The sequence below is a fragment of the Crinia signifera genome, chromosome 5, assembly GCF_055691185.1.
Source record: "Crinia signifera chromosome 5, ASM5569118v1, whole genome shotgun sequence".
In the NCBI taxonomy this organism is placed as follows: Eukaryota; Metazoa; Chordata; class Amphibia; order Anura; family Myobatrachidae; genus Crinia; species Crinia signifera.
In genome coordinates this window covers 19,456,677-19,482,662 of record NC_139221.1, presented here as the reverse complement: position 1 = coordinate 19,482,662, position 25,986 = coordinate 19,456,677, and the positions used below count along the sequence as shown (strand labels likewise).

Genomic DNA, 25,986 nt, shown 5'->3' with positions numbered 1-25,986 from the left:
AAAATTTTTCATTTTCACAAGGAATGAAGGATACAAAGCACCCCAAAATCTGTGCCCCAATTTCTCCCGAGTACGGCAATGCCTCACATGTGACCAAAAAATACCAGTTGGGTGCATGGCAGGACTCAGAAGGGAAGGAGTGATTTTTGGTGGTGGAATGAATGGTGGGTGCTATGTCGCATTAGCAAGACCCCCGAAGCACCAATACAGTGGAACCCCCCCACAAGTGACCCCATTTTGGTCACCAGCTTTGGGAGGGGGGCTGGCGCTGCGGCTGGCGGGGGGGTGGGAGGGGTGCTGGCGCTGCGGCAGCCGGGTGGGTGGGAGTGAGGGGGGCTGCCGGGTGGGAGGGGGGGGGGGGCTGGCGATCGGTGGTGATCGGTGCTGTACTTAACAGCACCGATCACCACCGATCACTGTGTTACCGAGCGGCTTAGCCGCCGGTAACACAGAAAACGCTGCAATTGGCTGTTCACATTTGAACAGCCAATCGCAGCGATCGCCGCGAGGGGGGATGTCTGCTGTCAGGGACAGCAGACATCTCCAAACTGTCACCGCGTCTATAGACGCGGTGACAGTTTAAAACCATGACGTATATATACGTCTTCGGTCGGGAAGTACCTCCCGACCATGACGTATATATACGTCATATGTCGGGAATATCTTTCTATATATATATATATGTGTGTGTGTGTGTGTGTGTGTGTGTGTGTGTGTGTGTGTGTGTGTGTGTGTGTGTGTGTGTGTGTGTGTGTGTGTGTGTGTGTGTGTGTGTGTGTGTGTGTGTGTGTGTGTGTGTGTATGTATGTATATATATATATATATATATATATATATATATATATATATATACACACACATATATATACACACATATATCTGTGTGTGTGTATATATATATATATATATATATATATATATATATACATATATATATGTGTGTATATATATATATACATATATACACATACATATATGTGTGTATATATATATATACACATACACACATATATATATATATATATATATATATATATATATTTATATATATATATATATTTCAGTTCCTTATATTTTTTAACTCATTGGTGGGGTGGGAGGGGGGAAGCGCTGCGTGCGCTGTGGATACGTGCTGCTGCTGCTGCCGGGGGACCTGGCGTGCTGCTGCTGCTGCCGGGGGACCTGCGGGAGCTGCCCGGTGAGTGCCGGGTGGGTGGGAGGGGGGTGCTGCCGCTCGGTGGTGATCGGTGCTGCACCGATCACCACCGTTTTCTGTGTTACCGAGCGGCTTAGCCGCCGGTAACACAGGAAACGCTGAGATTGGCTGTTCAGATTTGAACAGCCAATCACAGCGATCGCCGACCGGGGGGGGCACCCCTGCCCCCCCTGGGCGGCGAGGGGGGATGTCTGCTGTCAGGGACAGCAGACATCTCCTAACTGTCACCGCGTCTATAGACGCAGTGACAGTTACAAGTCATGACGTACATGTACGTCCAATGTCGGGAAGTACTTCCCGACCATGACGTACATGTACGTCAAATGTCGGGAAGGGGTTAAGCTAATACTTAAAAATTCTACACACTCTATATTAAAGCATATTAACTCTCACGTATTTTTTAAAGCTGTCTGACTTCCATCTGCCCACTGCTTTGACAGCCTCAGGCGGCAAACCTGCTACCGTTGCTGCAGTGGCTGCGCCAATTCGGAATGAATGTGTTCCATAATTGTCTGGACGCAGCCCTATTGCCGCTAAGCCCTTCTTCATAACTGCAGTAAACTGAAATTTTGTGAGCGGTGACCCGTTAGCGTGGGCCAAAAATTGAACCGCCTCGCTGGGCCTTACAGAGGCATATTCTAGAGTTAGCGCAACCGGGCAGATTACTTTGTTGACGTGTGGCTTAAGCGTAATCCAGGTGCCCCTGCCTTGCTGGTCAGTCTTTGACCTTCTTAGCCTGCATAACACCTGCTCCTTGCTTACCACCACGTCATCCTTAAGAATCCCCGAGCTAACCCTTTTATTGCGCGCTGTTAACTCACCAACTCTGAACGCCCCGTGAAACGCCCAAGCGAAAGCCACCCTAAACAGCGCTACCTCCGGTTCATTATCTGCAACATTGGATAACACAGCCAATAGTTCTCCTAACTTGGTTTCATCCAGGGGACGCCTATTATCCGGTTGTACCGGTTGTACGCGCGACCAACCCCTCATTGCCTTACTGATGATGAATGATTTAGTAGGATCTGGCACCCTGCGCAATTTGCTGTGAAATGCTATCCCTGCCAAAGCCGCCGCCATAGCCGACTTGGACCGTCCGTTGTTAAAGTGTTCCCATACAAAGGCTAGGAGGCAGTCATCCACTGACTTACCCCTGGATTCCGGTTGTTGCTGATAATTACACCAATCCTCCCATGCCTTTCCATAAGATCTGCGGGTAGCAGGTGCTAGTGACCGGCATGCTAGTTCTGTCATGCCGGATCTACTATCTGCCAGACAGATTTGGGACATCTTAGACCTGTTTCCGCTGCTGCTGGCGCCAGTTCACGAAACCTAGTAAACTGAAATCGCGACAAAGCGTCTGCGATATCGTTTTCAACGCCTGGTACATGTCTGGCCCTGAAATTGATGTTGTTTTTCAAGCAAACTAGAATAAGGTGCCGCAACAGTCTTAGGGCCTCTGGGGACGAAGCCCTTTGATTGTTAACTGAATGCACCACCCCCAGGTTATCGCACCAGAAAACTATGCTCCTGTTCGCTAGTTGTCCTGCCCACAGTACCACAGCCACAATGATAGGAAACAGTTCCAACAATAGCATATTCCCAGTGAATCCCCTGTCTATCCAAGATTGAGGCCATCTCTCACAACACCATTCCCCTTCAAAGTAGGCTCCAAAACCTAACGACCCCGCTGCGTCTGTGAACAGCTGCAGCTCCCCATTCGAGGCCGCTTCAGCTTGCCAAATCAGATTATGATTAAATTGGTGCAAGAATTCTTGCCATACACTCAAATCATCCTTAATTTCCCTACCCAGGCGAATAGAATGGTGGGGATTCTTAACTCCGGCTGTGGCCCTTTCCAGTTTCCTACAGAAAACCCTACCCATAGGAATAACCCTACAAGCAAAGTTAAAGGAACCTAACAAGGACTGGACGGTTCGCAGTTGCACCCTGTTCCTAGCCCTGCAGTCCTGAATGAAACCCTGAAGTCTCTCCACCTTGTCAGCTGGGAGCCTGCAGCACCCTACCCCAGTATCAATTTCAATACCTAGGTATGACAGGACTGTCACAGGCCCTTCTGTCTTCTCATGGGCTATGGGCACGCCCAATGACTCAAAAACTCGCAACGCCACGCCCAGCGTCCTCCCGCATGCCTCCTCGCCCCCTGTTCCTACAATGAGAAAGTCGTCAAGATAATGGGCAACCCCCTTGGATCTTGATTCATTTTGAATGCACCATTGTAAAAAAGTGCTGAATCTCTCAAAGTATGAACAGGAAATCGAGCAGCCCATGGGCAGGCACCTGTCAATATAGAACGCCCCTTCAAGCTTGAAGCCCATGAACCTAAAAGAATCAGGATGCAGCGGGAGGAGCCTGAAGGCAGACTCTATGTCTATCTTGGCCATCAGTGCCCCGGGGCCGAAACTTTTAACTAGGCCTAAAACTTCGTCAAACAACTGATAGTGAACGCTCGCCAATTCAACTGGAATGGCGTCGTTAACTGAATTACCGGGTGGATAAGAAAGGTGTTGTATTAGTCGGAACTTTCCTGGATCCTTTTTTGGCACCACCCCTAGGGGTGAGATGCACAGCTTCGGAATAGGTGGGGTCTCAAAAGGCCCCACCATCCTGCCCAGACTAACCTCCAGCTGTACCTTTGTCTTAACAACCCCTGGCAATTCCCTGGCTGACTTCAAATTCTTGTTTGTGGAAGTGAAAAAATTATCGGGGATAGGGAGGCGGAAACCCAAAGAGAAACCCTCTAACAAAAACTTAACATCAAATTTATTAGGGTATCCTCTTAAATATTGTTCCAACTGATGTAGCTTAATGGGCGAATCTGCCTTACTTAGCGCTAGCTGCGCCTTCTCCTGCACTATTCGCTTTGCCACTTCTGCATGTCTTAGCTGGGTGCCCTGCTCCACATATTTTGCACTCGTGCTTGAACCGGCATTTTGCGCCCTTGTCACATTTCCCATCGTTAAAGGCGAAACATCGCCCTTTCCCCCCAGACTTCCCGGACGCTTTCCCACCTTGAAAGGACTTCTTACCCGCTGACTCCGTCATGGGTTGGCTCTTTCCTATCACCTCCCACCAAATCTCGACGTGCTTAGAACCCATCGGCATAATCTGTTTACCCTCATGACAAAGACGGAATTTCTCATCATATTCCCTCCAAGCCGGACCCTTATAATTCATAAAAGTCTCATTAATGAGGTGAAGGTAACTAATCACATTCTGATATTCTGTCGGCCTGGTGGTGAGGTAAGATGATGCAAATGCCAGGAAACCCTTCAACCAGTTATGAAACCCTTTGAAGGAGGCTTCGCCACTGTGCGAATCTTTTTTGACTTTGTCAAAATCCTTCTTCATCTCTGTCGTGATTGTGAAAAGGTCAATAAATTTGCCCTTTCTAATCTTTTCTTTGACCCCTTTCCTAAGTCCCCTGGCCACTGCTGTGTTGGAACAATGAGATGCATCCCCAGCTACTTCCCCTGTCGCTACGGGACTATTCTTACGCCTGCGTTTCTTGCCCCTAACCGCCTTGGCTACCTGCTTAGCTACCAGCTTGGCAAGCTTGCGCGGCCTTTTCTCTGCGCCTGATTCGTCACTATCGCCTGATGAGGCAGAAGACGCTGACTCACCAGAAGAGGAATCCTCCTCGTCGACCACCTCCATCCGAGGTGCGTCACCCTTTTCCTTGGCGGCTGCCTCCGAGACCGTTGTCTTTTCCTTCGCGGGTGTTTCCCCTTCCTTCCTGGCCGACTGGGATGCTGATGTGGCTTCCCCTGTCGTCAATTGTACTGCGGTCGCCACTGCTGTAGCTTCTACCGATGAACTTTCCCTCCGCACTCGCGGTGAAGTGGGACGTGTCTCCGCAACTGAAAGAACACAACCATCATTAATGGACTGGCTGGATGTACTCCCCGCCTGCGAACGCCTTTGTTGCGTTTCTGCCGCTACCTGTGCGTCAACCGAGGGAGCCCTTTCTCTCTGAAACTCCCCTGCCCCCTCGCCTTGTCTAAATGGTAGACCCTGACCCCCCATGGGGCTCTCCCGTGACGGGGGTGCCCAGCCCCCGTAAGCCTGCACAGGGTATTGTGGCATATTATAGTGCCCTTGCGGTGGAAAGTGACCATATTGATGTATTTCCTGGTTAATGGGATGGCCGGACCCCGGTCCCCAGTACGGGTATTGGGGCCCGCCGTAACTCCCACCAGTTTGTGTCTGGTTAGGCCACTGCCCCTGCCCCTGTTGACCCCAATTAACAAATTGTGGAAATGTATTAACCAGGCCCCCTGGTGTTGTATTAAAGTAAGGGCCTGGAGGCATTAGCTATTGATTCTGCGGGCCGTATCCCTGGGCCCAGGGAGTAAAAACACCGTGCTGTGCCTGCCCCCGCTGACCCATCATACGGTGGTCATACAAAGGCTCACCCAGCTGCTGGCGAATTTCGCCCGGCCTGCCTAAACCCCTTACTTCATAACTCATATGCCTATCCCAATGTCTGGGTCCGCTGTCCCAGCTACCACCAGCAGGGGGGCCTCCTGTAATATGAATAAGCGGGCTTGGCCCCCTGCCTTGCTGCCTTACTCCCACACCCCCTTGTGTGTTACTTTCCTGTGTATTCACATTGGGGGCACCTGTCCCCCTTCCTTGCTCTGTGACTGTATTTACTTCAGCCACATTACTGTCATCACCAGGGGGGGGGGGAGCACTCACCCCCCCTAGTCCCGGCTGCATATTTATCCCCCCGCTGGTGTCACCATCGTTCAGCCGAACGGAGGTCCCAGCGTGTAATGCGGGTCCCCCCTCTCCTTGCGGCGGCTCCACTTCAGTGGACGCCGCCTGCAGCTCGTCCCCGGCTCCTGCCGTTGCCATGTACGGCGCCTCATCAGAGACGCCGACATGCGCAGGCACGGAAGGGAGCGGGAGAGCCTGTCCAGGCTCCCCGCCCCCCGCCAGCACCACCCGGCTCGGCGCGCTGTCGCCGGAGCCCGGCGATACACGCCCGCCGGACACAGATACCTCTCCCCCGCCTGCTGCATTAGCCGGGGGGAGAGCGACCATATCCCCGCTGCCAACCATATTAACCCCCGCACCACTGCTCGCGCCCGGCGAGGTAGGCCGCGATCCCGCGACCCCCACACTATAGGACGCCTGACTGCCCACACCACCGCCCCTGCGACCAGGGACATGGCTGAGCGGACGAGCTGCATCCGCCAGCCAGCGGGGTGGTGGAGCTGAACGTTTAGGACGCCCGGACATTTCAGGTATTAGTAATAGCAGCGCTGCACTTATCTGAAACACTTTTCTCTCACAGGATCAAAATTCAAGGAGGGGTATTCTGGCTTACTACCTAGACTATATACCCTAGCTCCAGGGTGCCACCCCCCAGGACCCCCATTGGTGGGGCTTCCCGCCCTGAATAACCCCTCCTTCTATGCCTGGTCATTTTTCAACAACTTTATTTAACCAAGCTCAAATTCACAGTCTCTTAATTTCACTTGGGCTTATACAGCCCTCGTTCCACCTTAGAGGGATAAAGTACCAACTAATCAGCTCACAACTGTCATTTTTCAAAGCGTTTGTGTATGGTAACTTTTTGTTTTTCCTTATTGCAGGTGTAAAATCCCCAACCAAGTTTACCGCAGTAATCCATGCTGTGACTCCGCTGGTTTCCCAGTCTCAGCCAATCTTGAAGCTGCTTGTCGCTGTAGCAAAGTCCCAGTACTGTCACCAGGTATGGTAACCAGACCCCCCGCCACAGCTACCTGTAATATCCATATTTCATCTGTCCGATGGCCGCTTCAGTATATTGCAGTGCTACAGCTGAACACCCAATCAGAGCGTCAGCTGTTCAGTACTGTAAATCATGGCAGCTCCCAACCAACACACCATGAGATTGTAATGGAACCTTTTTAATTACCACTACCAGTATGGATGTTTGAGGTTTTTGTACCTCATGCCTCAGTGTTGTTACTATTTTTAGTCTTCGTAGACTGAATATTGGTTCAAACCACAGATAGGCCCAAAGGGGTCATAAATGAGCCTCTCATTTTGTCCTATTTTTAGAGATAATTTAATTTGGGGGAAGTTTTCTGTGTGGGATCCTGACGGCCTGAGATGTTCATATTTCTGTGTTTTATCTCATTCCAGATCATAGTCTTGTGGAACTGTGACAAGCCGCTTCCTGCCAAACACCGCTGGCCTGCCACTGCTGTGCCTGTGATCGTTATTGAAGGGGAGAGCAAGGTGAGACCACGCTGGAGCTGGGGCCCTTTTTTCCCACGGGGCCACCGCCACCCTCTCCTAATTTCTCATTATTTAATATATTCATACATTCCATTCAATTGTTTTATTTTATTTAAAAAAAAAATCTTTTAAGCAGCAGTCATATATAACAAAATGCTAACACTGCTCCTTATTGGGGGGATTCAAGTGTTTGCATGCCGTTACCCACTAGATGGCAATCATATAGCAACATAACTAACATGTAGTCTAGAATTGACTAGTCTGATCTCTTTATTTGGGATGACCATTGGTGCAGTTGCCATCGATGGTTGCCATCGATGACAATACTGCAGCCGGTTATCGATATTAACGATGTATTTAATGTATAACCATCGATAGTTTTAGCTATCAATGGTCATCCATTTTATTTGACTGACTGGCCCGTGGGCCAATAAGAATGTGGGGGTGGGGCTTCATGGTTTTCAGGGATGGCGCTATGCTCAGTGTCCCGGCACCTTTGGGGAGGGGGGGGGGGGGATTGGCTCTGTCGTGCCAATGTTGTGTTGGAGGGAACCACACCCCCCCCCCCCCCCCCCATTGATGCTTTGTGTTGCAGCATATTATTGTACAGTATAACGGTGTTAACCCTTTCAGTCCCTATCTGCTAAAAGGGCCAACGTTGCTCACATATGTTATATAAATTCAATGGAAAAATTTTGTGCAATTTCCACACCTATTTTGACAAATTCACTTGGCACTAAAAGGGTTAAAAATGCGACTGTGAACGTCCCGACAGTTGGAAACCCAGACCGTTCTTGTTCCGCTCAACAGGAACCCGACAGTTGGAAGTCAATGTTCCGACTGTCGCTTGCCGGAAAGTCCGAAAACGGCAGCGGATTGTTGAAAAACGTCCGTAAATCCAACAGTTCGAGTCCGTTTCTGACAGAACAGATCTGACTTGTCTGATTTGCTTTGTGAGAAACCGCCTTCAATGCTGTTGGAAGCGGAGGCCGGGATTGCATTACCCCCCAAGCCTAGAACTGGGAACTTTTGCTGGCATACTTTAGGACCTTTTCCTCCAACTGTGTAGTACCCATCGCTGTTCCCTCTTCATCTTTCTGGAGCTGCCCATAAGTGCAAAACAATCGTTAACTGTAGTATTGTACCCATATTTTGGGGAGATTTCTCAAACCTTAGAAAGATAAAGTGCAGACGTTGCTCATAGCAACCGTATTATGCAGCGTCTGTCATTTCTCCAGCACAGCCTATAAAATGAGAGGTAAAGGCGAATTGGTCAGTACTTTATCTTTCTCCACCTTTTTGCAAGATTTTGGGGAGTTAGAACGTGTTGTTGCCTCCATAAATAAATTGTGTTCGGAGAGATACAGATAACTCCAGCACTGTTTCCGCCACATTGGGACTAAGGAAAACTTCTGTCTGTTGATGACGTTTGGTGGCCAGAGTCAAGGAGCGCGCGGCGCCGTCCCTGTTAAATTGGCAGCTAATGGTTTCTGCTTGAGTCAGTGGACATGTAAACAGCATCAGCCGGCTTTCTGGTACACTGAGCCCACTTGGATATTTTCCTTTAAGCTTCGCCGGAGCGCTCATCCCTTTTTAAGATTCTGAAACGCAGCAGCGCCTCCTCACCTTGTGTAACTACTGACCTTGATGCTGTTTTCTCCACAAACAACTCTCCTGTGTGCAGCGAGGCATGGGGTGCTGCTCCGCGCCTCCCCACTAACGAAGGCTCTGCTCTGTGCCAGGCATCAGCAAGCACACACGCAGGCACTGCGCTGGAAGAGAATTCGACAGCCGATGGTCGGAACCCTCCACAGACTTATTAATATTCAAATTTTGGGGCTTTTTTTTTTTTTCTTTCCATTCGCTTTTTCCCAAGAGACTCGATTCTACTCTTCCTGTCTTCTTCATACTCGGCTCTGCTCTTCTGTCTTTGCGGAGAATCCAGTTCAGCAGCCCCCTCTTTGGCGTCCTTTAGGACACTTAATATATTTAGTATTTAATTAGCAACACAAGTAATAAAATGTTCATATGTACAGAACAAGCAAACTCGCAGACAGTGCATTGGTTGGAATTAAGCCCATGATCTCAGAGCAGTGCTAGCCACTGTGACACCATGCTACTCTCAGGGAAAAGTGCGTTTTAGATTTCCAGACCCATTTTGCACAGCAGAATTGTGGGCCACAGAATAAATGCAGCCCCCCTTTCGTCCCCCGGCACCCCTCCTCCGAAATAATTTGTCTATAAATCTGAGTCTCGTCTGTAATTCTGGGCAATGACGGAAGCAGACACATTTGTCAGCGGCGTCTTCGTTGCAAGCATGTCTGGAAATCCATTTTAGTAGAAAGCTTTCACTCCTGATTACAGGGCTGGGAAGAATGATGGCCTGTCCGTCACTTCTGCCGACAGCGGGTCATCGCTGGAATGGTGATGAGCAGAGGCTGAAACTTCTCCTGCCGCTCTTAAGGTGGCCATACACATGCAGATTTATCTGCAGATCTGTCTGGTTGGAACAAAAACCTGGTTATGGATGAGAGCAAATGACAGTTGACCATTTGCTTGGAAATGCTGGAAAACTGACCAACTGTCACTCATCCATAACCATGTTTTTGTTCCAACCAGTCAGATCTGAAGATACATCTTACTAGTGTATGGGCACCTTGAGGGCGGTGGTCTGGGAATGATTGACTCCTTCAGCGGTCACTGGGTGCATCAGATGGTGCAAAGCGGGGAAGAGAGTACGTCAAGTTTGGGGTACCATGTTAGGAGGGCATCTGCCGAATAGTACTGTACCGATTGGATGAAGACTTATAGCTGAATGGGTTAGGTCAGGCATGTCCAAACTATGGCCCTTCAGCTATTGTAAAACTACAAGTCCCATCATTCCTTGCCACAGTTTTGCTATTAGGGGAGGCTAAAACTATGGCAAGGCATGCTGGGATGTGTAGTTTCACAACAGGTGGAGGGCCACAGTTTGGACATGCCTGGGTTATGGGCTAAGGGAGAGACTAATGGTCGACCCCTTGAAATGATTGACATAAGCTTAAGGTCGCCACCCACAAGAACAGCATGCATTTTTCAGATTTTCCCCTCGCATGGTTCGCTGAGCTAATCATACCTCAGGCACAGTGCCTCGCTGCGCCAAGTCCGTTTATACCGAATAAACCCTTTTGGGTGTTGACATGCCCATGTCGACCATAAGCTTGTGTCGATCTTCTGCCATTGATGACCAATGGTATGTCGATCATTTTAAGGTGTCGATCTAGTCAATAGGTCAACCACTAGTGCAGTGGTTCCCAAACTGTGTGCCGTGGCGCCCTGGGGTGCCTCGGAACACTTGCAGGGGTGCCACAGGTTGGTGGTCCAGGACCAATTCAAATTATTTTTGATCAATTATTTATGGAAAAAACCAGTGCTGGTGGCTGCCAATCATAAAACATGTGTACAATCAGAACCAAATCCTGCCCGTTACCACATAACTGACCCTAAGAAGCACATATAAACACAATCTACTTAGTTTTATATATATTTTTTGGAGCCTAGGGGTGCCGTGGACAAATTCTTATACTCTAGCGTGCCGTGATTCGAAAAAGATTGGGAACCCCTGCACTAGTGGTTAACAGTGACTATCAACTCAGCCATTAACAAAAAATCTGCACAAGTTAAACGTTGAGGTATATTTTGTACTTTAAATCTTGTAAGTAAATGTTCAGGTTTTCTGAAATTGACGCCATTTTTCTGTGTCCTGATCTCCACAGGTGATGAGCAGCCGCTTCCTACCTTACGATAACATAGTGACTGACGCCGTACTCAGCCTTGATGAAGACACCGTGCTTTCCACCACGGAGGTGTGTACGATGCTCTCTGCACCAGTGTCCCCGCAGCTGCTCCCTGCACCCCTGCACCCGCAGCTGATCTCTGCGCCGGGTGATTCATGATCCCACAGACCGGCATGAAACTGGCCAGGGGATCATATACTGTTATTACACTGCAGATATAACTGAGCGCATGTGTATAATGTGGGGCTGTGCGTCCTAAAATAAATGCGCCTGTATATCATGAATCCAAAATTACATTTGTACTGCCGCCTGCAGGAAATAATTTACTAAGGTTCCTCCCAAATGGGACCCAGTGGACTGCCCAGTATTCTTCTGTTCAGTCTGAAACTTTAAATGGCAGTAGAGGTTAATGTGAGTAGGGGCCCAATCAGAAGCCGCAAACATTGACGGAAGCAAAGTACACAAGGCTCTGGTCACACGCCGCGTCTTCGCCATTGTAGCACCAATTTTTTATTAGAACTAGGGGTGGTAAAGGAAAGCGCTACCGGAGACCGTACACAGCCAGCGGCCAGTCATGAGGGACCCGATTCCTGACCACACACTACTCCTCCGCTACCGGAGACCGTACACAGCCAGCGGCCAGACACAGAGGGACCCGATTCCTGACCGCACACTACTCCTCCTCTACCGGAGACAGTACACAGCCAGCGGCCAGACACAGAGGGGCCCGATTCCTGACCGCACACTACTCCTCCGCTACCGGAGACAGGACACAGCCAGCGGCCAGACACAGAGGGACCCGATTCCTGACAGCACACTACTCCTCCGCTACCGGAGACAGGACACAGCCAGCGGCCAGACACAGAGGGGCCCAATTCCTGACAGCACACTACTCCTCCGCTCCTGGAGACAGTACACAGCCAGCGGCCAGACACAGAGGGACCCGATTCCTGACCGCACACTACTCCTCCGCTACCGGAGACAGTACACAGCCAGCGGCCAGACACAGAGGGACCGATTCCTGACCGCTCACTACTCCTCCGCTACCAGAGACAGTACACAGCCAGCAACCAGACACAGAGGGGCCGATTCCTGACCACACACTACTCCTCCGCTACCGGAAACAGTACACAGCCAGCGGCCAGACACAGAGGGGCCCGATTCCTGACCACACACTACTCCTCCGCTACCGGAGACAGTACACAGCCTGCGGCCAGACACAAAGGGGCCTGATTCCTGACCGCACACTACTCCTCCACTACCGGAGACAGTACACAGCCAGCGGTCAGACACAGAGGGGCCCGATTCCTGACCGTACGCTACTCCTCCGCTACCGGAGACAGTACACAGCCAGCGGCCAGACACAGAGGGACCCGATTCCTGACCGCACACTACTCCGCTACCAGAGACAGCACACAGCCAGCGGCCAGACACAGAGGGACCCGATTCCTGACCGCACAGTACTCTTCCACTACCGGAGACTGTACACAACCAGCGGCCAGACACAGAGGGAGCCGATTCCTCACCGCACACTCCTCCTCCTCTGCTACCGGAGACAGTACACAGCCAGCGGCCAGACACAGAGGGGCCCGATTCCTGACCGCACACTACTCCTCCGCTACCGGAGACAGTACACAGCCAGCGGTCAGACACAGAGGGGCCCGATTCCTGACCGTACGCTACTCCTCCGCTACCGGAGACAGCACACAGCCAGCGGCCAGACACAGAGGGACCCGATTCCTGACTACACACTACTCCTCCGCTACCGGAGACAGTACACAGACAGAGGGAGCCGATTCCTCACTGCACACTACTCCTGTGCTACTCCCTAATATAAGGACACGCATACCGCTCACTACCACTCCACTCATAAGTACTGTGGATATTTCAAATTGAAAGCAGGGGTACTCATAAATGAAAAGCCTAATCAAGGGGTATGGGAGACAAAAAAGGTTGGGAGCCACGGTCATAAAGACACATGGCTCCCCCTACTGTCGGATGTAACTTTATTAGTGAATTACATCTGACATCTATGGTCTGGATATTTTGGTAACGCTTATTCATTGTTCCTCTAATTCAAAACATCAATGATTTTTTTTATTATTACTACTCAGTATATACATTGGTTCTAGTTCAGCAGAGGATAACGCTTTGCTTTCATGCCAACTTTGGTTCTTGGGTGTTGATTACTTGGAGCCCTCTGCAGGTTTCTCAGTCCTAGTTGAGCTGAGCCCACCACTTTTTTTCCTACAGCCTTATTGTAAGACCATCTTAATACATACATGCTATCTGTCCCAGAATATCTGGGAGACTCCTGGGTTTCTGGAACTTCTGAGTCGTCTCCATGACTGGATCCACCTCCTCAGTCACTGCTGGGTTATGAGGCGAAACGCGTTGTAATGCAGTGGTGTGGGCTGCCAATGAATACTGTGTAGGTTTGGATGACGCGTCTCATGTTATGCAGCTCTTGTCCGGATATTATCCCAGCCTGCCCTCTTATTTTGTAGACCACCGTATGGAACGCGTTTCGCCTGTGCTGCTGTTTCTTATTGTTACCTGACTTTATTATGCTTTTTGATAAATTTTACATAGCGTAGTTTTTTCTTTTTTAGATTTGCTTAATAATTCCTCTGAACTGAAGTGTACAATAAAAAGCACAACCTATAACGGGTGGTATTTTCATGTTCGGAGCCTTCGGCAATCCTGCTTTGCAAATCTCTGCTGCGATGGAGTTTATTTTAGTATTTTGTCACCTCATGCTAGCGGCAGGCCGTTCATGTTTTTTGTGTTACCTACTAATTGGGCCCCAGATTTGCATACAGCATTTTGTGCTAATGTCACCACAAGTCAGAGAGGAGGGGGGTGTTATCCGTGTTATCGACTCATCACCTCTCAGAAATGCCGTCTTCTGAAACATTTATTTTTACTAATTAATGTTTTGCGAACAGTCGTTCCCGTCTCGGGTGCAGGATCGACTTATGCCTTTAACCGACACACAATCAAACATTTCCCAGGGAACTGAAGATGTGTGTGCGTGTGTAGGTCTTGGATGTGCGCGGATAATTACACCAGACGAAGAGGCAGCGGAGACTGAGTCCTGGTCTGTTAATGATGGAAATGGCACCGACAGGAATAATTCCCGATTTCTGTGCAATGTAATGATGTCTTATTGGATTGCTGTGTGGTTTAATGAGGTCTATCCCCATTAAGGCAGTATGGAAATCTAACAAGGTGATGCAAGATGATTAAATTAACGTCGACACCTACTGTATTGTATGTCGCCAAGTAGATGCTCTGTAACGTCGTGTAGGCGTTCTTCCTCCTTGTTATCCACACATGATATAGATATAGAAAATATATATTTTATAAACTCTCATCACTTCCGTGCTCATTAGGAGACCTGTCTTTTATTTAGTATAATTCATCCCTCCACTGTGTCACATGTGACATACAGGAGGAGAAGATGCGATGTCATATGACCCCTCGTGCAGTCCCCGCCATCTCTGCATGCTTTCATACAGTGAATGGCTGGCAGCACTCTGATTGATTGGTGGACAGCTCCAGCCATTCTCCAATCATCACTCACTCAATGCTGCAGGGCCAATCTGATTACGTGACCACCACCCACCCCTGCTCGGAGGCCCCTGGTATTGTAGGCCCCTGTGCAGCCACCCACTGTGCTTGTATGGTAAGATGACCTCTCTTTTTAAAAAAAATTACAGGTGGAAGTTTTAAATGACGAATAGAAAGTGGAAAAGCAGAATAAATACTGGCTGCTTTTGCATGCAGTCCACAGTTTTATATAAACACTGCAAGGAGCCAGTCTGAGTTGACCTCCGGCCCCAGATTTCCCACTGATGATCTCCAAAATCTAATGCTGGCTACACACCAAAACGATTTGGATTGGATGCAAATCGTATGCAAATGAGATCGTACGATTTGCATACAATTTACATACGATTTGCATGCGATTTGCATACAATCCGATCCCCTCTGTATTCAGATGAATGGATCTTTTACAGATCCTACCTGCAGCAGGTAGGATCGTATTCGGATCCAATTCAGATCCAACCAAACGATTTTGACCAAATCTGCATCCAATCAGTCTGAATTGGATCCAGATTGATGGGATTGTGCCAAAATCGTTTTGGTGTGTACCCAGCATAAGACTAAAATCCGACACCGGTGCTACTTTCCCTCTCGCCCACCTCTGCGCAGGGAGCAGCCATGTACAGCACTGATCTCTGTAGGCTGCTGTCGCGATAAGACGAAGAGAGAACGTTCCTGTGACAAGTTTGTTTTCCCTTTATCTGCGCTGACCGTTGTGGCGTTAATACAAAGCTAATCCAGAATGCAGGTACTGGGCCAATCAGGAGTTGGAGGCCCATGTGTAAAGAATTTGCCTCAGTGGGTTCTTTCCATACTTGGTTTCGCTCATGCGCCAGACATTTGCATATTTCTGAGCCATCATTTCAGAACAAACCCCTTTGTATCTGTTTCAAGAACCTGTTTGTGCTGTTCTCTGAAGGGAGTAGTACACACTACTTGCCAATTTCTCAAATGGAATAGCCTTCATTTCTAAGAACAAGAATAGACTCTCGAGTTTCACATGAAAGTCCTCTTTTTCTGGCCATTTTTAGAGTAATATCGAACCCACAAATATGATGTTCCAGATACTGAAAGGAAGACCAGTTTTATAGCTTCTCTAAGGAGAAAACCCATTTTCAGCTGTGCTAACATAATTGTGCAAGTGTTTTTTAATCCTCCATTAGTCTTCTAACGCGGTTAGCAAACACAATGTACCATTAGAACACTGGAGCGATGGTTGCTGGAAATGTGTCTCTATACACCTACGTAGATATTCCTTTAGAAACCAGTGACCCCAATCTTTTGAACCGTAGTGTGTGTCTGTGTTTGTGTGCAATATATATTCTATTTTGCTGTAGTTTTCTGCTGCTGAGGGTAACTCACCGTGTCTGTATGTTCCGTGTTCCTTGTGTGTGCCCGAGCACCGCAGTGACACCATTAACCCCAATTAGACAGCGCCTCAGAGTGAAGCAGCAGCCACCCGGGCAGGTAACCTCGCTGTAGTGTGCACCCACCATACAGTGCTAATCACACACTGCACAGTATATCTGCTGCTTCCCTTGCAGCCTGAAGGGCAGGTTAGCAGATGTCAGCGAGTCTGCTCCAGATTCCCCGCTGTCCGCTGGGATGAGAAGGAAAAGGGCAGCAGAGGAAAAAAATTAATAAATGAACAAGTTTGCTGAAGTACAGAATCACGCACAACTTCTCTGCCTGCGGTAACCTAGCCGACCACGGGGAGATCTTCTGTGGTCACCAGTAGCCAGTCGGCCATCTTTCTGGCTGACAAGGCAGTGTGGGACCCCTGGGCCGGAGAGTATATATCCACCTTCCCTTAATGATAAATCAGCGAGCAGTATGGCTGTTGTTGTAAGATCTCCGGTACCAGCACAAACGTTAATAGAATTTAATTTCTATTGTACCTGTGATTACCAGCTGCAGCCATAGTTTACGATGATGTCATTCACCCCGGCAGATTGACGTAGATGGTTTGAAGTGAAGGACTCTGGGGAATAGACTTGGTGCAATGCCTTCTGCCTTGGGAAGGTCACAGTAGGGGATACTGGGTTAGAGTTATCAAAGCTTGGAGCGGAATTAAGCCCCAACCATGTCTGCTTCTTACTGGCTGTTTGAACGATACTTTATCTATCTTTGCACTTTATCAACCCCCCATGCTTTGATCTCCCCCCAGTGTATTTTAAGAAGGAAAAAACCTCGCTACAGCAGTATACGGGCCCTCAAGATGGATGCATTAGAACGTGCACACATTTGGGCTAGAATAACCGGTAGTTTGTGGAACTAGAATTGCCGGCTTGCCTGGAGGTTAGAGTTCAGCTGGACAGCCGGCTTGCTCTGGTCTGAGGTTTTTCCTCAGGACACAGCGCGGTTTGCTAATCCGCCTTCTCTCTCTGCTGATAGGTGGATTTTGCCTTCACCGTCTGGCAGAGTTTCCCGGAACGGATTGTTGGATACCCTGCGCGGAGTCACTTCTGGGACAGCACGAAGGAGCGCTGGGGCTACACATCCAAGTGGACTAATGACTATTCCATGGTACTAACAGGAGCTGCTATTTACCACAAGTAAGGGTCCTTGCGTTACCTCACTTCCTCCATTTTGTTTTCCTGCCAAGTCCCATAATCTGTGCAGAAATCTGATCAGACTACACACCTCAGTGTGCGACCATGTGTCCGCCAGCCCCGCCATCTTACAGCTGATGCTGGGACAGTAGCATGGCGGAGATGAAACGCAGTCTTGATGGCCCTGATGGGAAGCCGCTGTGGCCTGTCGGGAAATTAGAATGAGATCACATTCTTATTACCTTCCGTATCTTACTACCTTACTTATTGAACCACCCTTGTATATTCCTACAACAGTGGTAGCCAACCCTAGCCCTCGAGAGCTACCAACAGTTCACATTTTCCAGACAACCTAGCTGCTGCACAGCTGCACTCATTAATCACTGACACATTTTAAAAGATCCACAGATGGAGCTAATTAGCTCACTTGTGATTCTGTGAGGAGACCTGCAAAACATGCACTGTTGGTAGCTCTCGAGGACTAGGGTTGGCTACCGCAGCCCTACAACATACCATATCCACAAACACTAGCGTTAACTGTCAGCAGCCAATAAACCGACCAGTATTGTTTTTGTAAGGAAACTCTTACAAACACGGAGACCACATGCAAACTCCACACAGGCACGGCCCTTGTTGGAATTGTAAACCCGTTTCTCCGGCTACAAAAATAATTCACTTTGCTAATAGATCCTGCAGGAATATTCTACCCAACAGCACAATATCTTAACCCTTTCAGTGCCAACATCTCTGTGATAGATGGTCAAAATATCCGCTAAAAATGCCACCGGCGTCGCTCACATTTGTTATATAAATTCAACTAAAAAAATGTTGTGTGAAAAAAGGATTCTATTTCCTATATAAGGTAACATTACAGGTCATTATGGGGAATACAAATGTTTGCTCTGCAATTTTGACACCTATTTTGACAAATTCACTTGGCACTCAAAGGGTTAAAGGACGACGGTCTCCGGCAGTGTGTATCAATGGGTAACTACGTTGCTCCTCTGCCTCTATGATGCTGGTCCAAACGTTAAGGGTTAACGTAACTCTTGGCCAGGCCCCGGTGAGGATGTGCAGACGCATCACTGTTCAAGCCAAGCTGGCAGCTGGGGTGTGCGTGGCGGAGCTGAAAGCCAAGATTTACGCTGTCACTTTTGTGTGTGGGGGTTTAAAATGTAGGTTAATAAAGTACTAATGTGTTTTTACCACAAACTGATATCCGGCGATCGAGCTAATTTACTGTGTTCTGTCTTTCAGGTACTATCACTACCTGTACACAAATTACTTACCTGCCAGCCTGAAAAGCATGGTGGACCAATTAGCTAATTGTGAAGACATTTTAATAAACTTTCTGGTGTCTGCTGTGACAAAGCTTCCGCCAATCAAAGTGACACAGAAGAAGCAGTATAAGGAGACCATGATGGGACAGGTAGGCTGATGTCTGAACACCTGTATGGTCTGTGGTGTTAAATGATTGCCCCACAGTGCAGTGTGGAGACCTAGCAGAACACTCTGAGGGGGGGATTCAATTCCAGGAGAGGAAATTCAATTTCAGGAGAGGGTTGCAAAATGCTGTTGTCGGTACATTTAAATGCCGACAACCGCAGCGAATCTCGCGCCCTTCACCGGGACAGCTGAATTCACACAAAAGTGCTTGCTACCCTATGGAAATGATTTGTGTACACTGATTCAAGGTCAATTTTGGCTATGTAGCCAACTACCTGTGGGTTCCTGGTGACGCCGCTGACCGTTATCCTTAACAATTTTGTTAAGTGTGTATGCAAAAAGTCATTCACCTATGTGACCGCTGATATTGTTATATTCGGTCACACGGGTCATCTATTGTGTATAGGGGTTACAGCTGTATACACACTAGGCAATTCTCACAGTCGGCAATAAAACCCTTTTAAAGACCCAAAGCTAAAATTATCCACCCGATGCTAAATCCGCCGGCTGCTGTGCTTTAATAACCCCTGCATTGTTTGTGCACAGCGGGCAGTCGGACATTGAACGCCTCTCCGGCACACCCTTGGTCGCTAGTGACCGCTGACATCCATACCGAGGCTCGGCACGCCTCTGTCACATCACCCCCTTGTAGCCGACATACATTCCTCGCAGCAGACTGTGGCGACTAGCACGTGACGCTGCCTTCGGGTCGGTTTCTCCTCCACTTGCCGCCTAATTTGCTGTGACGCAGAAACGCCGACCTCACCCAAGGGCAGAAAATTAAACTGGAATGCAATTTGTTCCAGAAAATGGATCGGACGTTTTAGAGTGAGACTTTGGTAAACAGGGTTCAGCATTGCTCAAACGTTCAGCATAAAAACATTCCACCGCTAACTTTTCCCATTAGAGGAAACTTAAAAAAAAAAAACTAAGGTCATTGGTACAAAGTAAAAGAGAACAATATTTTTATTTTTATTCAAAAATGGGCATAATCTAGGATTACCTATAGTTCTCGGCTAAGGCTTTTGGCTTAAGGTGCGTACACACCGGATTATGGTCGTTAATGATCTCTTTATTGTGCATATCTCTAACGATGATATGGTGCAAGTGTCAAGTGCTGTTCCTCTGGTCTTGCACTATGCTGCCGGCATCACCAATTGTGCAAGCTATGTGTGTACCCAGCGTGTGTGTGTGTATATATACAATGTATGTGTCCAGCTTGGACAGCCTGGGGATTGGTGGGAGAGGGCTTTTTTTTGGGAAGGGGACCATAATAATCAAATATATTTTTAACTTCCCAATACATTATGCTGTCACGTAAGTGCAGATTTGATCAGTCCATTACATCCTACAGTATATCACTTTGCAGAAGACGTCAGCTCGCTCTGTTTTTCCTCTCACACAGTGGGATAGAGAATTATCGGTTATTTATATGGCGCCACAAGGGATCCCCAGCGCCCGATTACAGAGTACATAAATGAATAAGCAAAACAGGGACTTACAGTTGAGTACCATAAAGGGCAAGTACACTAGCCCGATAGCCCAGTACACTACTCACAAGGGCTTTTTACAGCCCTACGATCAGTTTGAATTCATTCAAAATCCCCCCTTCAAGACTGACTGACTCTGCGCTGTGATGGCAGTGGGGAGGTCTGGGCTGCTGATGATGTCAGCGTCCCTACCAACGGGCGTGCCAGTCTTTTTTTTTTTTTTTTTTTTTTATTCAGCCTCGCCCACTCTCTAGTTACAGTATATCGCTCCTGTCCATTCGCTTTTTTGTAAGAAATGTGGGTACTTGTTTCCTAGCACGGCGCCCACGATTTTGATCTTACTGCATCTTATACATCTCATTGCATCGCATACAATATGCGATGTGATTTTTAATTGTACAAGCACCCACATGGGTGCTTACAATGTTAAATGCACCCCCATTGTCAACGCGGGCTGGCGATACGCGTCCTCCGACCTTTTCATAACCCCACAATCCACGTCGGCGTGGAGTTGATTGTAGATAGTGTGGCGAGCCCCGCGTGGGGACGCGGATGACTTAACATGTATTCCGCGTCCCCTCGCTGCGCTCGCCAAGCTTTGGGCTCGGTGGCTCGCTGCGCTCACCACACTATCTAGAATCAACTCCACGCTGACGTGGATAGTGGGGGTATGAAAAGGTCAGAGGACACGTACCGCCGCCCCTCGCGGGCACGCTGCGCTCACCATGCTTCGGGTTGGCGTTGATAGTGGGGGTGGCGTGGACAATGGGGGTGCATTTAACATTGTAAGCACCCATCAGGGTTGTACAATTAAAAATCGCATCGCATGCCATTTGTTGACATGCGATGCTGTGCGATATTTAATTGTACATTCCGGGTCAATTTCCCGATCATCGCATACCTTATGTAATGGTATGCGATGGGTGCCGTGCTAGGAAACAAGTACCGAAATGTGTTACATAGAACTCCTGTTTAATTACCTTCCGGACACTTTTATTTACTATTCTATACAAAGTAATGTGCACTAGTTATTCTACGTGTATTGTTATTGATCTCAAATGAGAATATAATATATATTTTTTTATTTTCTTCCTCTCCTCAGACCTCCAGAGCCTCTCGCTGGGCGGACCCCGACCATTTTGCCCAGAGACAGACTTGTATGAATACCTTTGCCAGCTGGTTTGGCTATATGCCGCTTATTCACTCACAGATGAGGCTTGACCCAGTACTCTTTAAGGATCAGGTGTCAATCCTCAGAAAGAAATACCGGGACATTGAACGACTCTGAGACTTACTGCCGCCAGAGTCCGCCTTTCTGCCCAGTGCAGGTCCATTGCCATAAGGACACTTGCTGTGTGAGTGCTTGTATACACAGATCACACACAGGATACACTGAAGCATTCGGATCAAAACTACAATAATCCATTGCACTGGACTCCTTACAGAACCACCCAGCTCTCCCGTCTCAGAACTAGGCTGTGTACAGTTTAATTATGGAACTTTAAATAATTATTTTTGAAATGATTGCTATGCAGGTTTAAACTTTTTTAATGAACAAAAACTATTAAAATCAGAGATCTTTCTTTAAGCTGTGTTGGTCTTCAGTTCTTCATTGGTGCTGGTACTGAGAAAAATAATAAATAGAATATATATATGTATATGTGAGTGCGTATACTCTGCCACATAACTTTACCCTCCACTTCTAAGTGCCTAACCCCAACACCCTGCCACCTAACCCCCACTTCTAAGTGCCTAACACCTGTACCCTGCCACCTAATCTGCCCTTCTAAGTGCCTAACCTCCTGTCCCTGCCACCTAGCCCCATTTATAAGTGCCTAACTCCCCCCCATTGTAAGTGCCTAACCCCTGTACCCTGCTACCTAATCTGCACTTCTAAGTGCCTAACCCTGTATCCTACCCCTAAACCCCCCCCCCCCTTCTAAGTGCCTAACCTCCGAGCCCTGCCACCTAGCCCCCATTTCGAAGTGTCTAACCTCTGTACTCTGCCACCTTGCCCCCATTTCTAAGTGCCTAACCCAGAGGTTCCCAATCTTTTTCGGATTGCGGCACCCTAGAGTATCAGAATTTTTCCACGGCACCCCCTAGCCCCCCCCCCAAAATATATCAATTTAAGTAGCTTGTGTTTATATGTGCTTCTTAGGTTCAGTTATGTGGTAAAGGGCAGGATTTGCTTCTGATTGTACATATTTTATGATTGGCAGCCACCAGCAAACATTTTGTCTATAAATAATTGACCATAAATAATTTGAATTGGTCCTGGTCCACCAACCCGAGGCACCCCTGCAAGTGTCCCGAGGCACCCCAGGAACCACTGGCCTAACCCCTGTACCCTTCCTCCTAGCCCCCATTTCTCAGTGCCTAAACACCCCACCCCCTTCTAAGGGCCTAACCCCTGTACTCTGTCACCTTACCCCAACTTCTTAGTGCATACCCCCATACCCTGCCACCTAGCCCCCATTTCCAAGTGCCTAACCTCTTTACCCTGCAACCTAATCTGCACTTCGAAGTGCGTAACCCTGTATCCTAACCCTAAACTCCCCCCTTCTAATTGCCAGACCTCCGGATCCTGCCACCTAGTCCCCATTTCTAAGTGTCTTCCCGCCATTCTCTGCCACCTACCCCCACTTCTTAGTGCCTAACACCTGTATCCTACCCCTAAACTCCCCTTCTAAGTGCCTAACCTCCGGACCCCGCCACCTAGCCCCCATTTCTAAGTGTCTAACCTCTGTACCCTGCCATCTAACCCTAGCCCCCATTTCTAAGAGCCTAACACCTGTACCCTGCAATCTAACCCACAACTTCTTAGTGCCTAACCCCCATACCCTGCCATCTAAACCCTCCCCCACCCCCGCTTCTAAGTGCCTTACCCCTGTACCCTGCCACCTAACCCCCACTTCTAAGTGCCTAACCCTCCATCCCCGCAGCCTAACTCTATCCTCCCCTGCACACACACCACAGCCTAAACGTAACAAACCAGACCTATTGATCCCTGCATAATCATGGTTGGCCTCCCAGCAGCGACAATGTTGTGACTGGCATCCCGATCTATAGACTCTTTATTCATGAACGCATTCACTTGGATGGTTATGGATTATTAGGTCGACCATTAATGGTGGACAGTGAGTAGGTCAACAACTATGAATGGTCGACATACTCATAAGTTGGCATTGATAGAAAGTAGACACAGGCTTTAGGTCGACATGAGTTTTTTCAAATGTTTTAAATGTCTGTTGACATGGACACGTATAAGTTTGCCATGTCCCCCTGCGCTCCTCCTGCATCGGGCACTGTTATCTAATGTATGCCAACTTGGGTGATAAAGTATGATCCAATTCGGTTTAAACAAAAAAAATCATGAAAAACTCATGTCAACCTTTTCAGTGTCAACATTCATTCATTGTCAACCCAGACATTGTCGACTCAGGGCCCGGATATCCTATGAATGAGGGCACTAGCAGTGCTCAGGGGACACGCTGCCTTTTAGAGCTGGTTTACATATCAACATGAACTTGTCCTGGATAATGGTGACGTTGCGCAGACATCTTCTGCATAGATGGAACAAAGATGGTTTTTATTCGTGTGCTATTTGCATCTTCTGTCTTATTCATTTTTCTCCTACGGAACAACTGGAATGTGCTTACATACATATACATACATATATACATACATTACATTCACTATAGTGTCACTGAGTTTATTGCGAGCAGGAAAGATCGGTACAAAATCCTTTCACAGTGAACCGATCCACAGAAAATGTCAAACTAACAAGTGGATGTGTTCGATAAAAGCCTGCAAATCATATGTTGATATCATCAGGTTATCTTCTCAGCTGGGTGATCGTCATTTCTGTGCATCACTAAAGTAATCCTTATTCAAAGTGGTGCAGTATCAGGAACTATGGTCCTTATTCTGGTTGACTTGCAAGACCGACCTCCCCCCCTCACAGGCACCATCCCTCAGCGGCTGGCCTCGTGCCTGGGAATGGATGATTTACATAATCATCCATTCGCAGGCGGGGAATAATTATTTGATGGGCGGCAGCCATGAAATAATTTCTTCAGCGCTTTCAACTCAGAGGCACCTCTATGGGGGTGGGGGTTGAGGTGACCGAGAGAGAGGGGTTGATGTGACCGGGGAAGTGGTGAGGAGGAGAGTACACAAGTCTAATTCTCACTAGTGCCGTTCTCTCCTGCTCCCATAGGCTCTCCTGACATGTGCTGACAGCCGCTCGGTCCCTGCTCCTGCCGCCACAATGAAATGTCTCCTCGTCTACGTCGGCAGCCACTGGGTCCCTGTAATCACAACCACAGCGGATGTTGGATCCCGGGGACTACATCACGCCGCCGCGGCACCAATTTTTTTTTTACTTAATAAAAGTCAAGGATGATCCCTAGGCAGCGAGCTTGGGGAGTAGGATTGATTGTTGTGCTCTCAACAGTTATAGAGATACTGTTATTGGCTGGTGGGAATATAATTAATTCTGTTTTGGAAATGTTGAGTTTGGGGTGGCGAGATGACATCCAAGATGAATTGTCAGAAAGACGTTCAGAGACACTGAGCAATACTGATGGTGACAATTCCGGGGAGGATAGATAGATTTGAGTATCATCAGCGTACAGATGATACTGAAATCCAAGAGAGTTGTTTTGTTTCCCAAGTGAGGAGGTACAGAGTGAGAAAAGCAGAGGACCTAAGACTGAACCTTGTGGTACTCCAACGGACAGAGGTAGTGAGGAGGAGGTAGAATCAGGGAAACGAACACTGAAAGAGCGATTAGATAGGTAGGAAGAGAGAACCAAGAAAGGACTGTGTTCTGAAGACCTAGGGATTGTAGTGTTTGTATGAGAAGAGAGTGGTCGACAGTGTCAAAGGCAGCTTAGAGATCTAGAAGAATAAGAAGTGAGCAATGGCCTTTAGATTTAGCAGTGGCCAGACCATTGACTCCTTTAGTCAGTGCTATCTCTGGAGTATTGAGAGCGAAAGCCTGACTGAAGTGGGTCCAATAAGTTGTAGGAGTTAAGAAAGTGTGTGAGGCGAGTGTAGGCAAGTCTCTCAAGTAGCTTGGAGAGGCATGGGAGCTGAGAGATAGGACGGTAGTTAGAGAGACAGTTTGGATCAGAATTGTGTTTATTTAGAATAGAAGTAATAAGTGCATGCTTGAAAAGAGAAGGAAAAGTACCATTAGAGAGAGAGAGGTTACAGATTATAGTTAAGCTTGGGATAAGCACAGGTGACAGAGCTTTACTGACTTGTAAGGGTCTATACCCTTACAAGTCAGTAAAGCTCTGTCACCTGTGCTAATCCCAAAATTAACTAAAATCTGGAGGAGAGGTACTGGAGTAGGATGATGAGAAGAGTGTTGACACTTGTCGGGTCAAATGAGGAGAAGTGGCAAAGGGCTCAAGAGAGGAAGTAAGCAAGTCTTGTTGATTTAGAGTGCCATGGTTGGCATCTAAGCCTACCTGAATTGTGAGGAGCAGCTTCATTAAGGGTTGTTTGTAGAGTCTGGTTCAGGTGGTGGGATACAGCAGAGTCAGGAGAAATAAATGTAGAAATTAGTGAGAGCTGTTGTTGCAGATAGGTAGAAAGTTATTGAAAATCAATAGCATTAGTATTTCTGA

General features: G+C 48.0%; 1 protein-coding gene across 1 annotated transcript in view; it reads left to right on the top strand.

The window, feature by feature from the left end:
- Window positions 1-21,932, top strand: part of EXT1 (exostosin glycosyltransferase 1) — a 162,475-nt gene extending 140,543 nt beyond the window's left edge. The window contains exons 6-11 of the mRNA XM_083186724.1: window positions 6,841-6,959; window positions 7,376-7,471; window positions 11,227-11,316; window positions 17,251-17,411; window positions 18,666-18,837; window positions 21,447-21,932. Coding sequence (XP_083042850.1) covers window positions 6,841-6,959; window positions 7,376-7,471; window positions 11,227-11,316; window positions 17,251-17,411; window positions 18,666-18,837; window positions 21,447-21,632 — 824 coding nt within the window. The 3' untranslated portion in view covers window positions 21,633-21,932. The remainder of the gene's footprint in view (window positions 1-6,840; window positions 6,960-7,375; window positions 7,472-11,226; window positions 11,317-17,250; window positions 17,412-18,665; window positions 18,838-21,446) is intronic.
- Window positions 21,933-25,986: the final 4,054 nt, after the last annotated feature.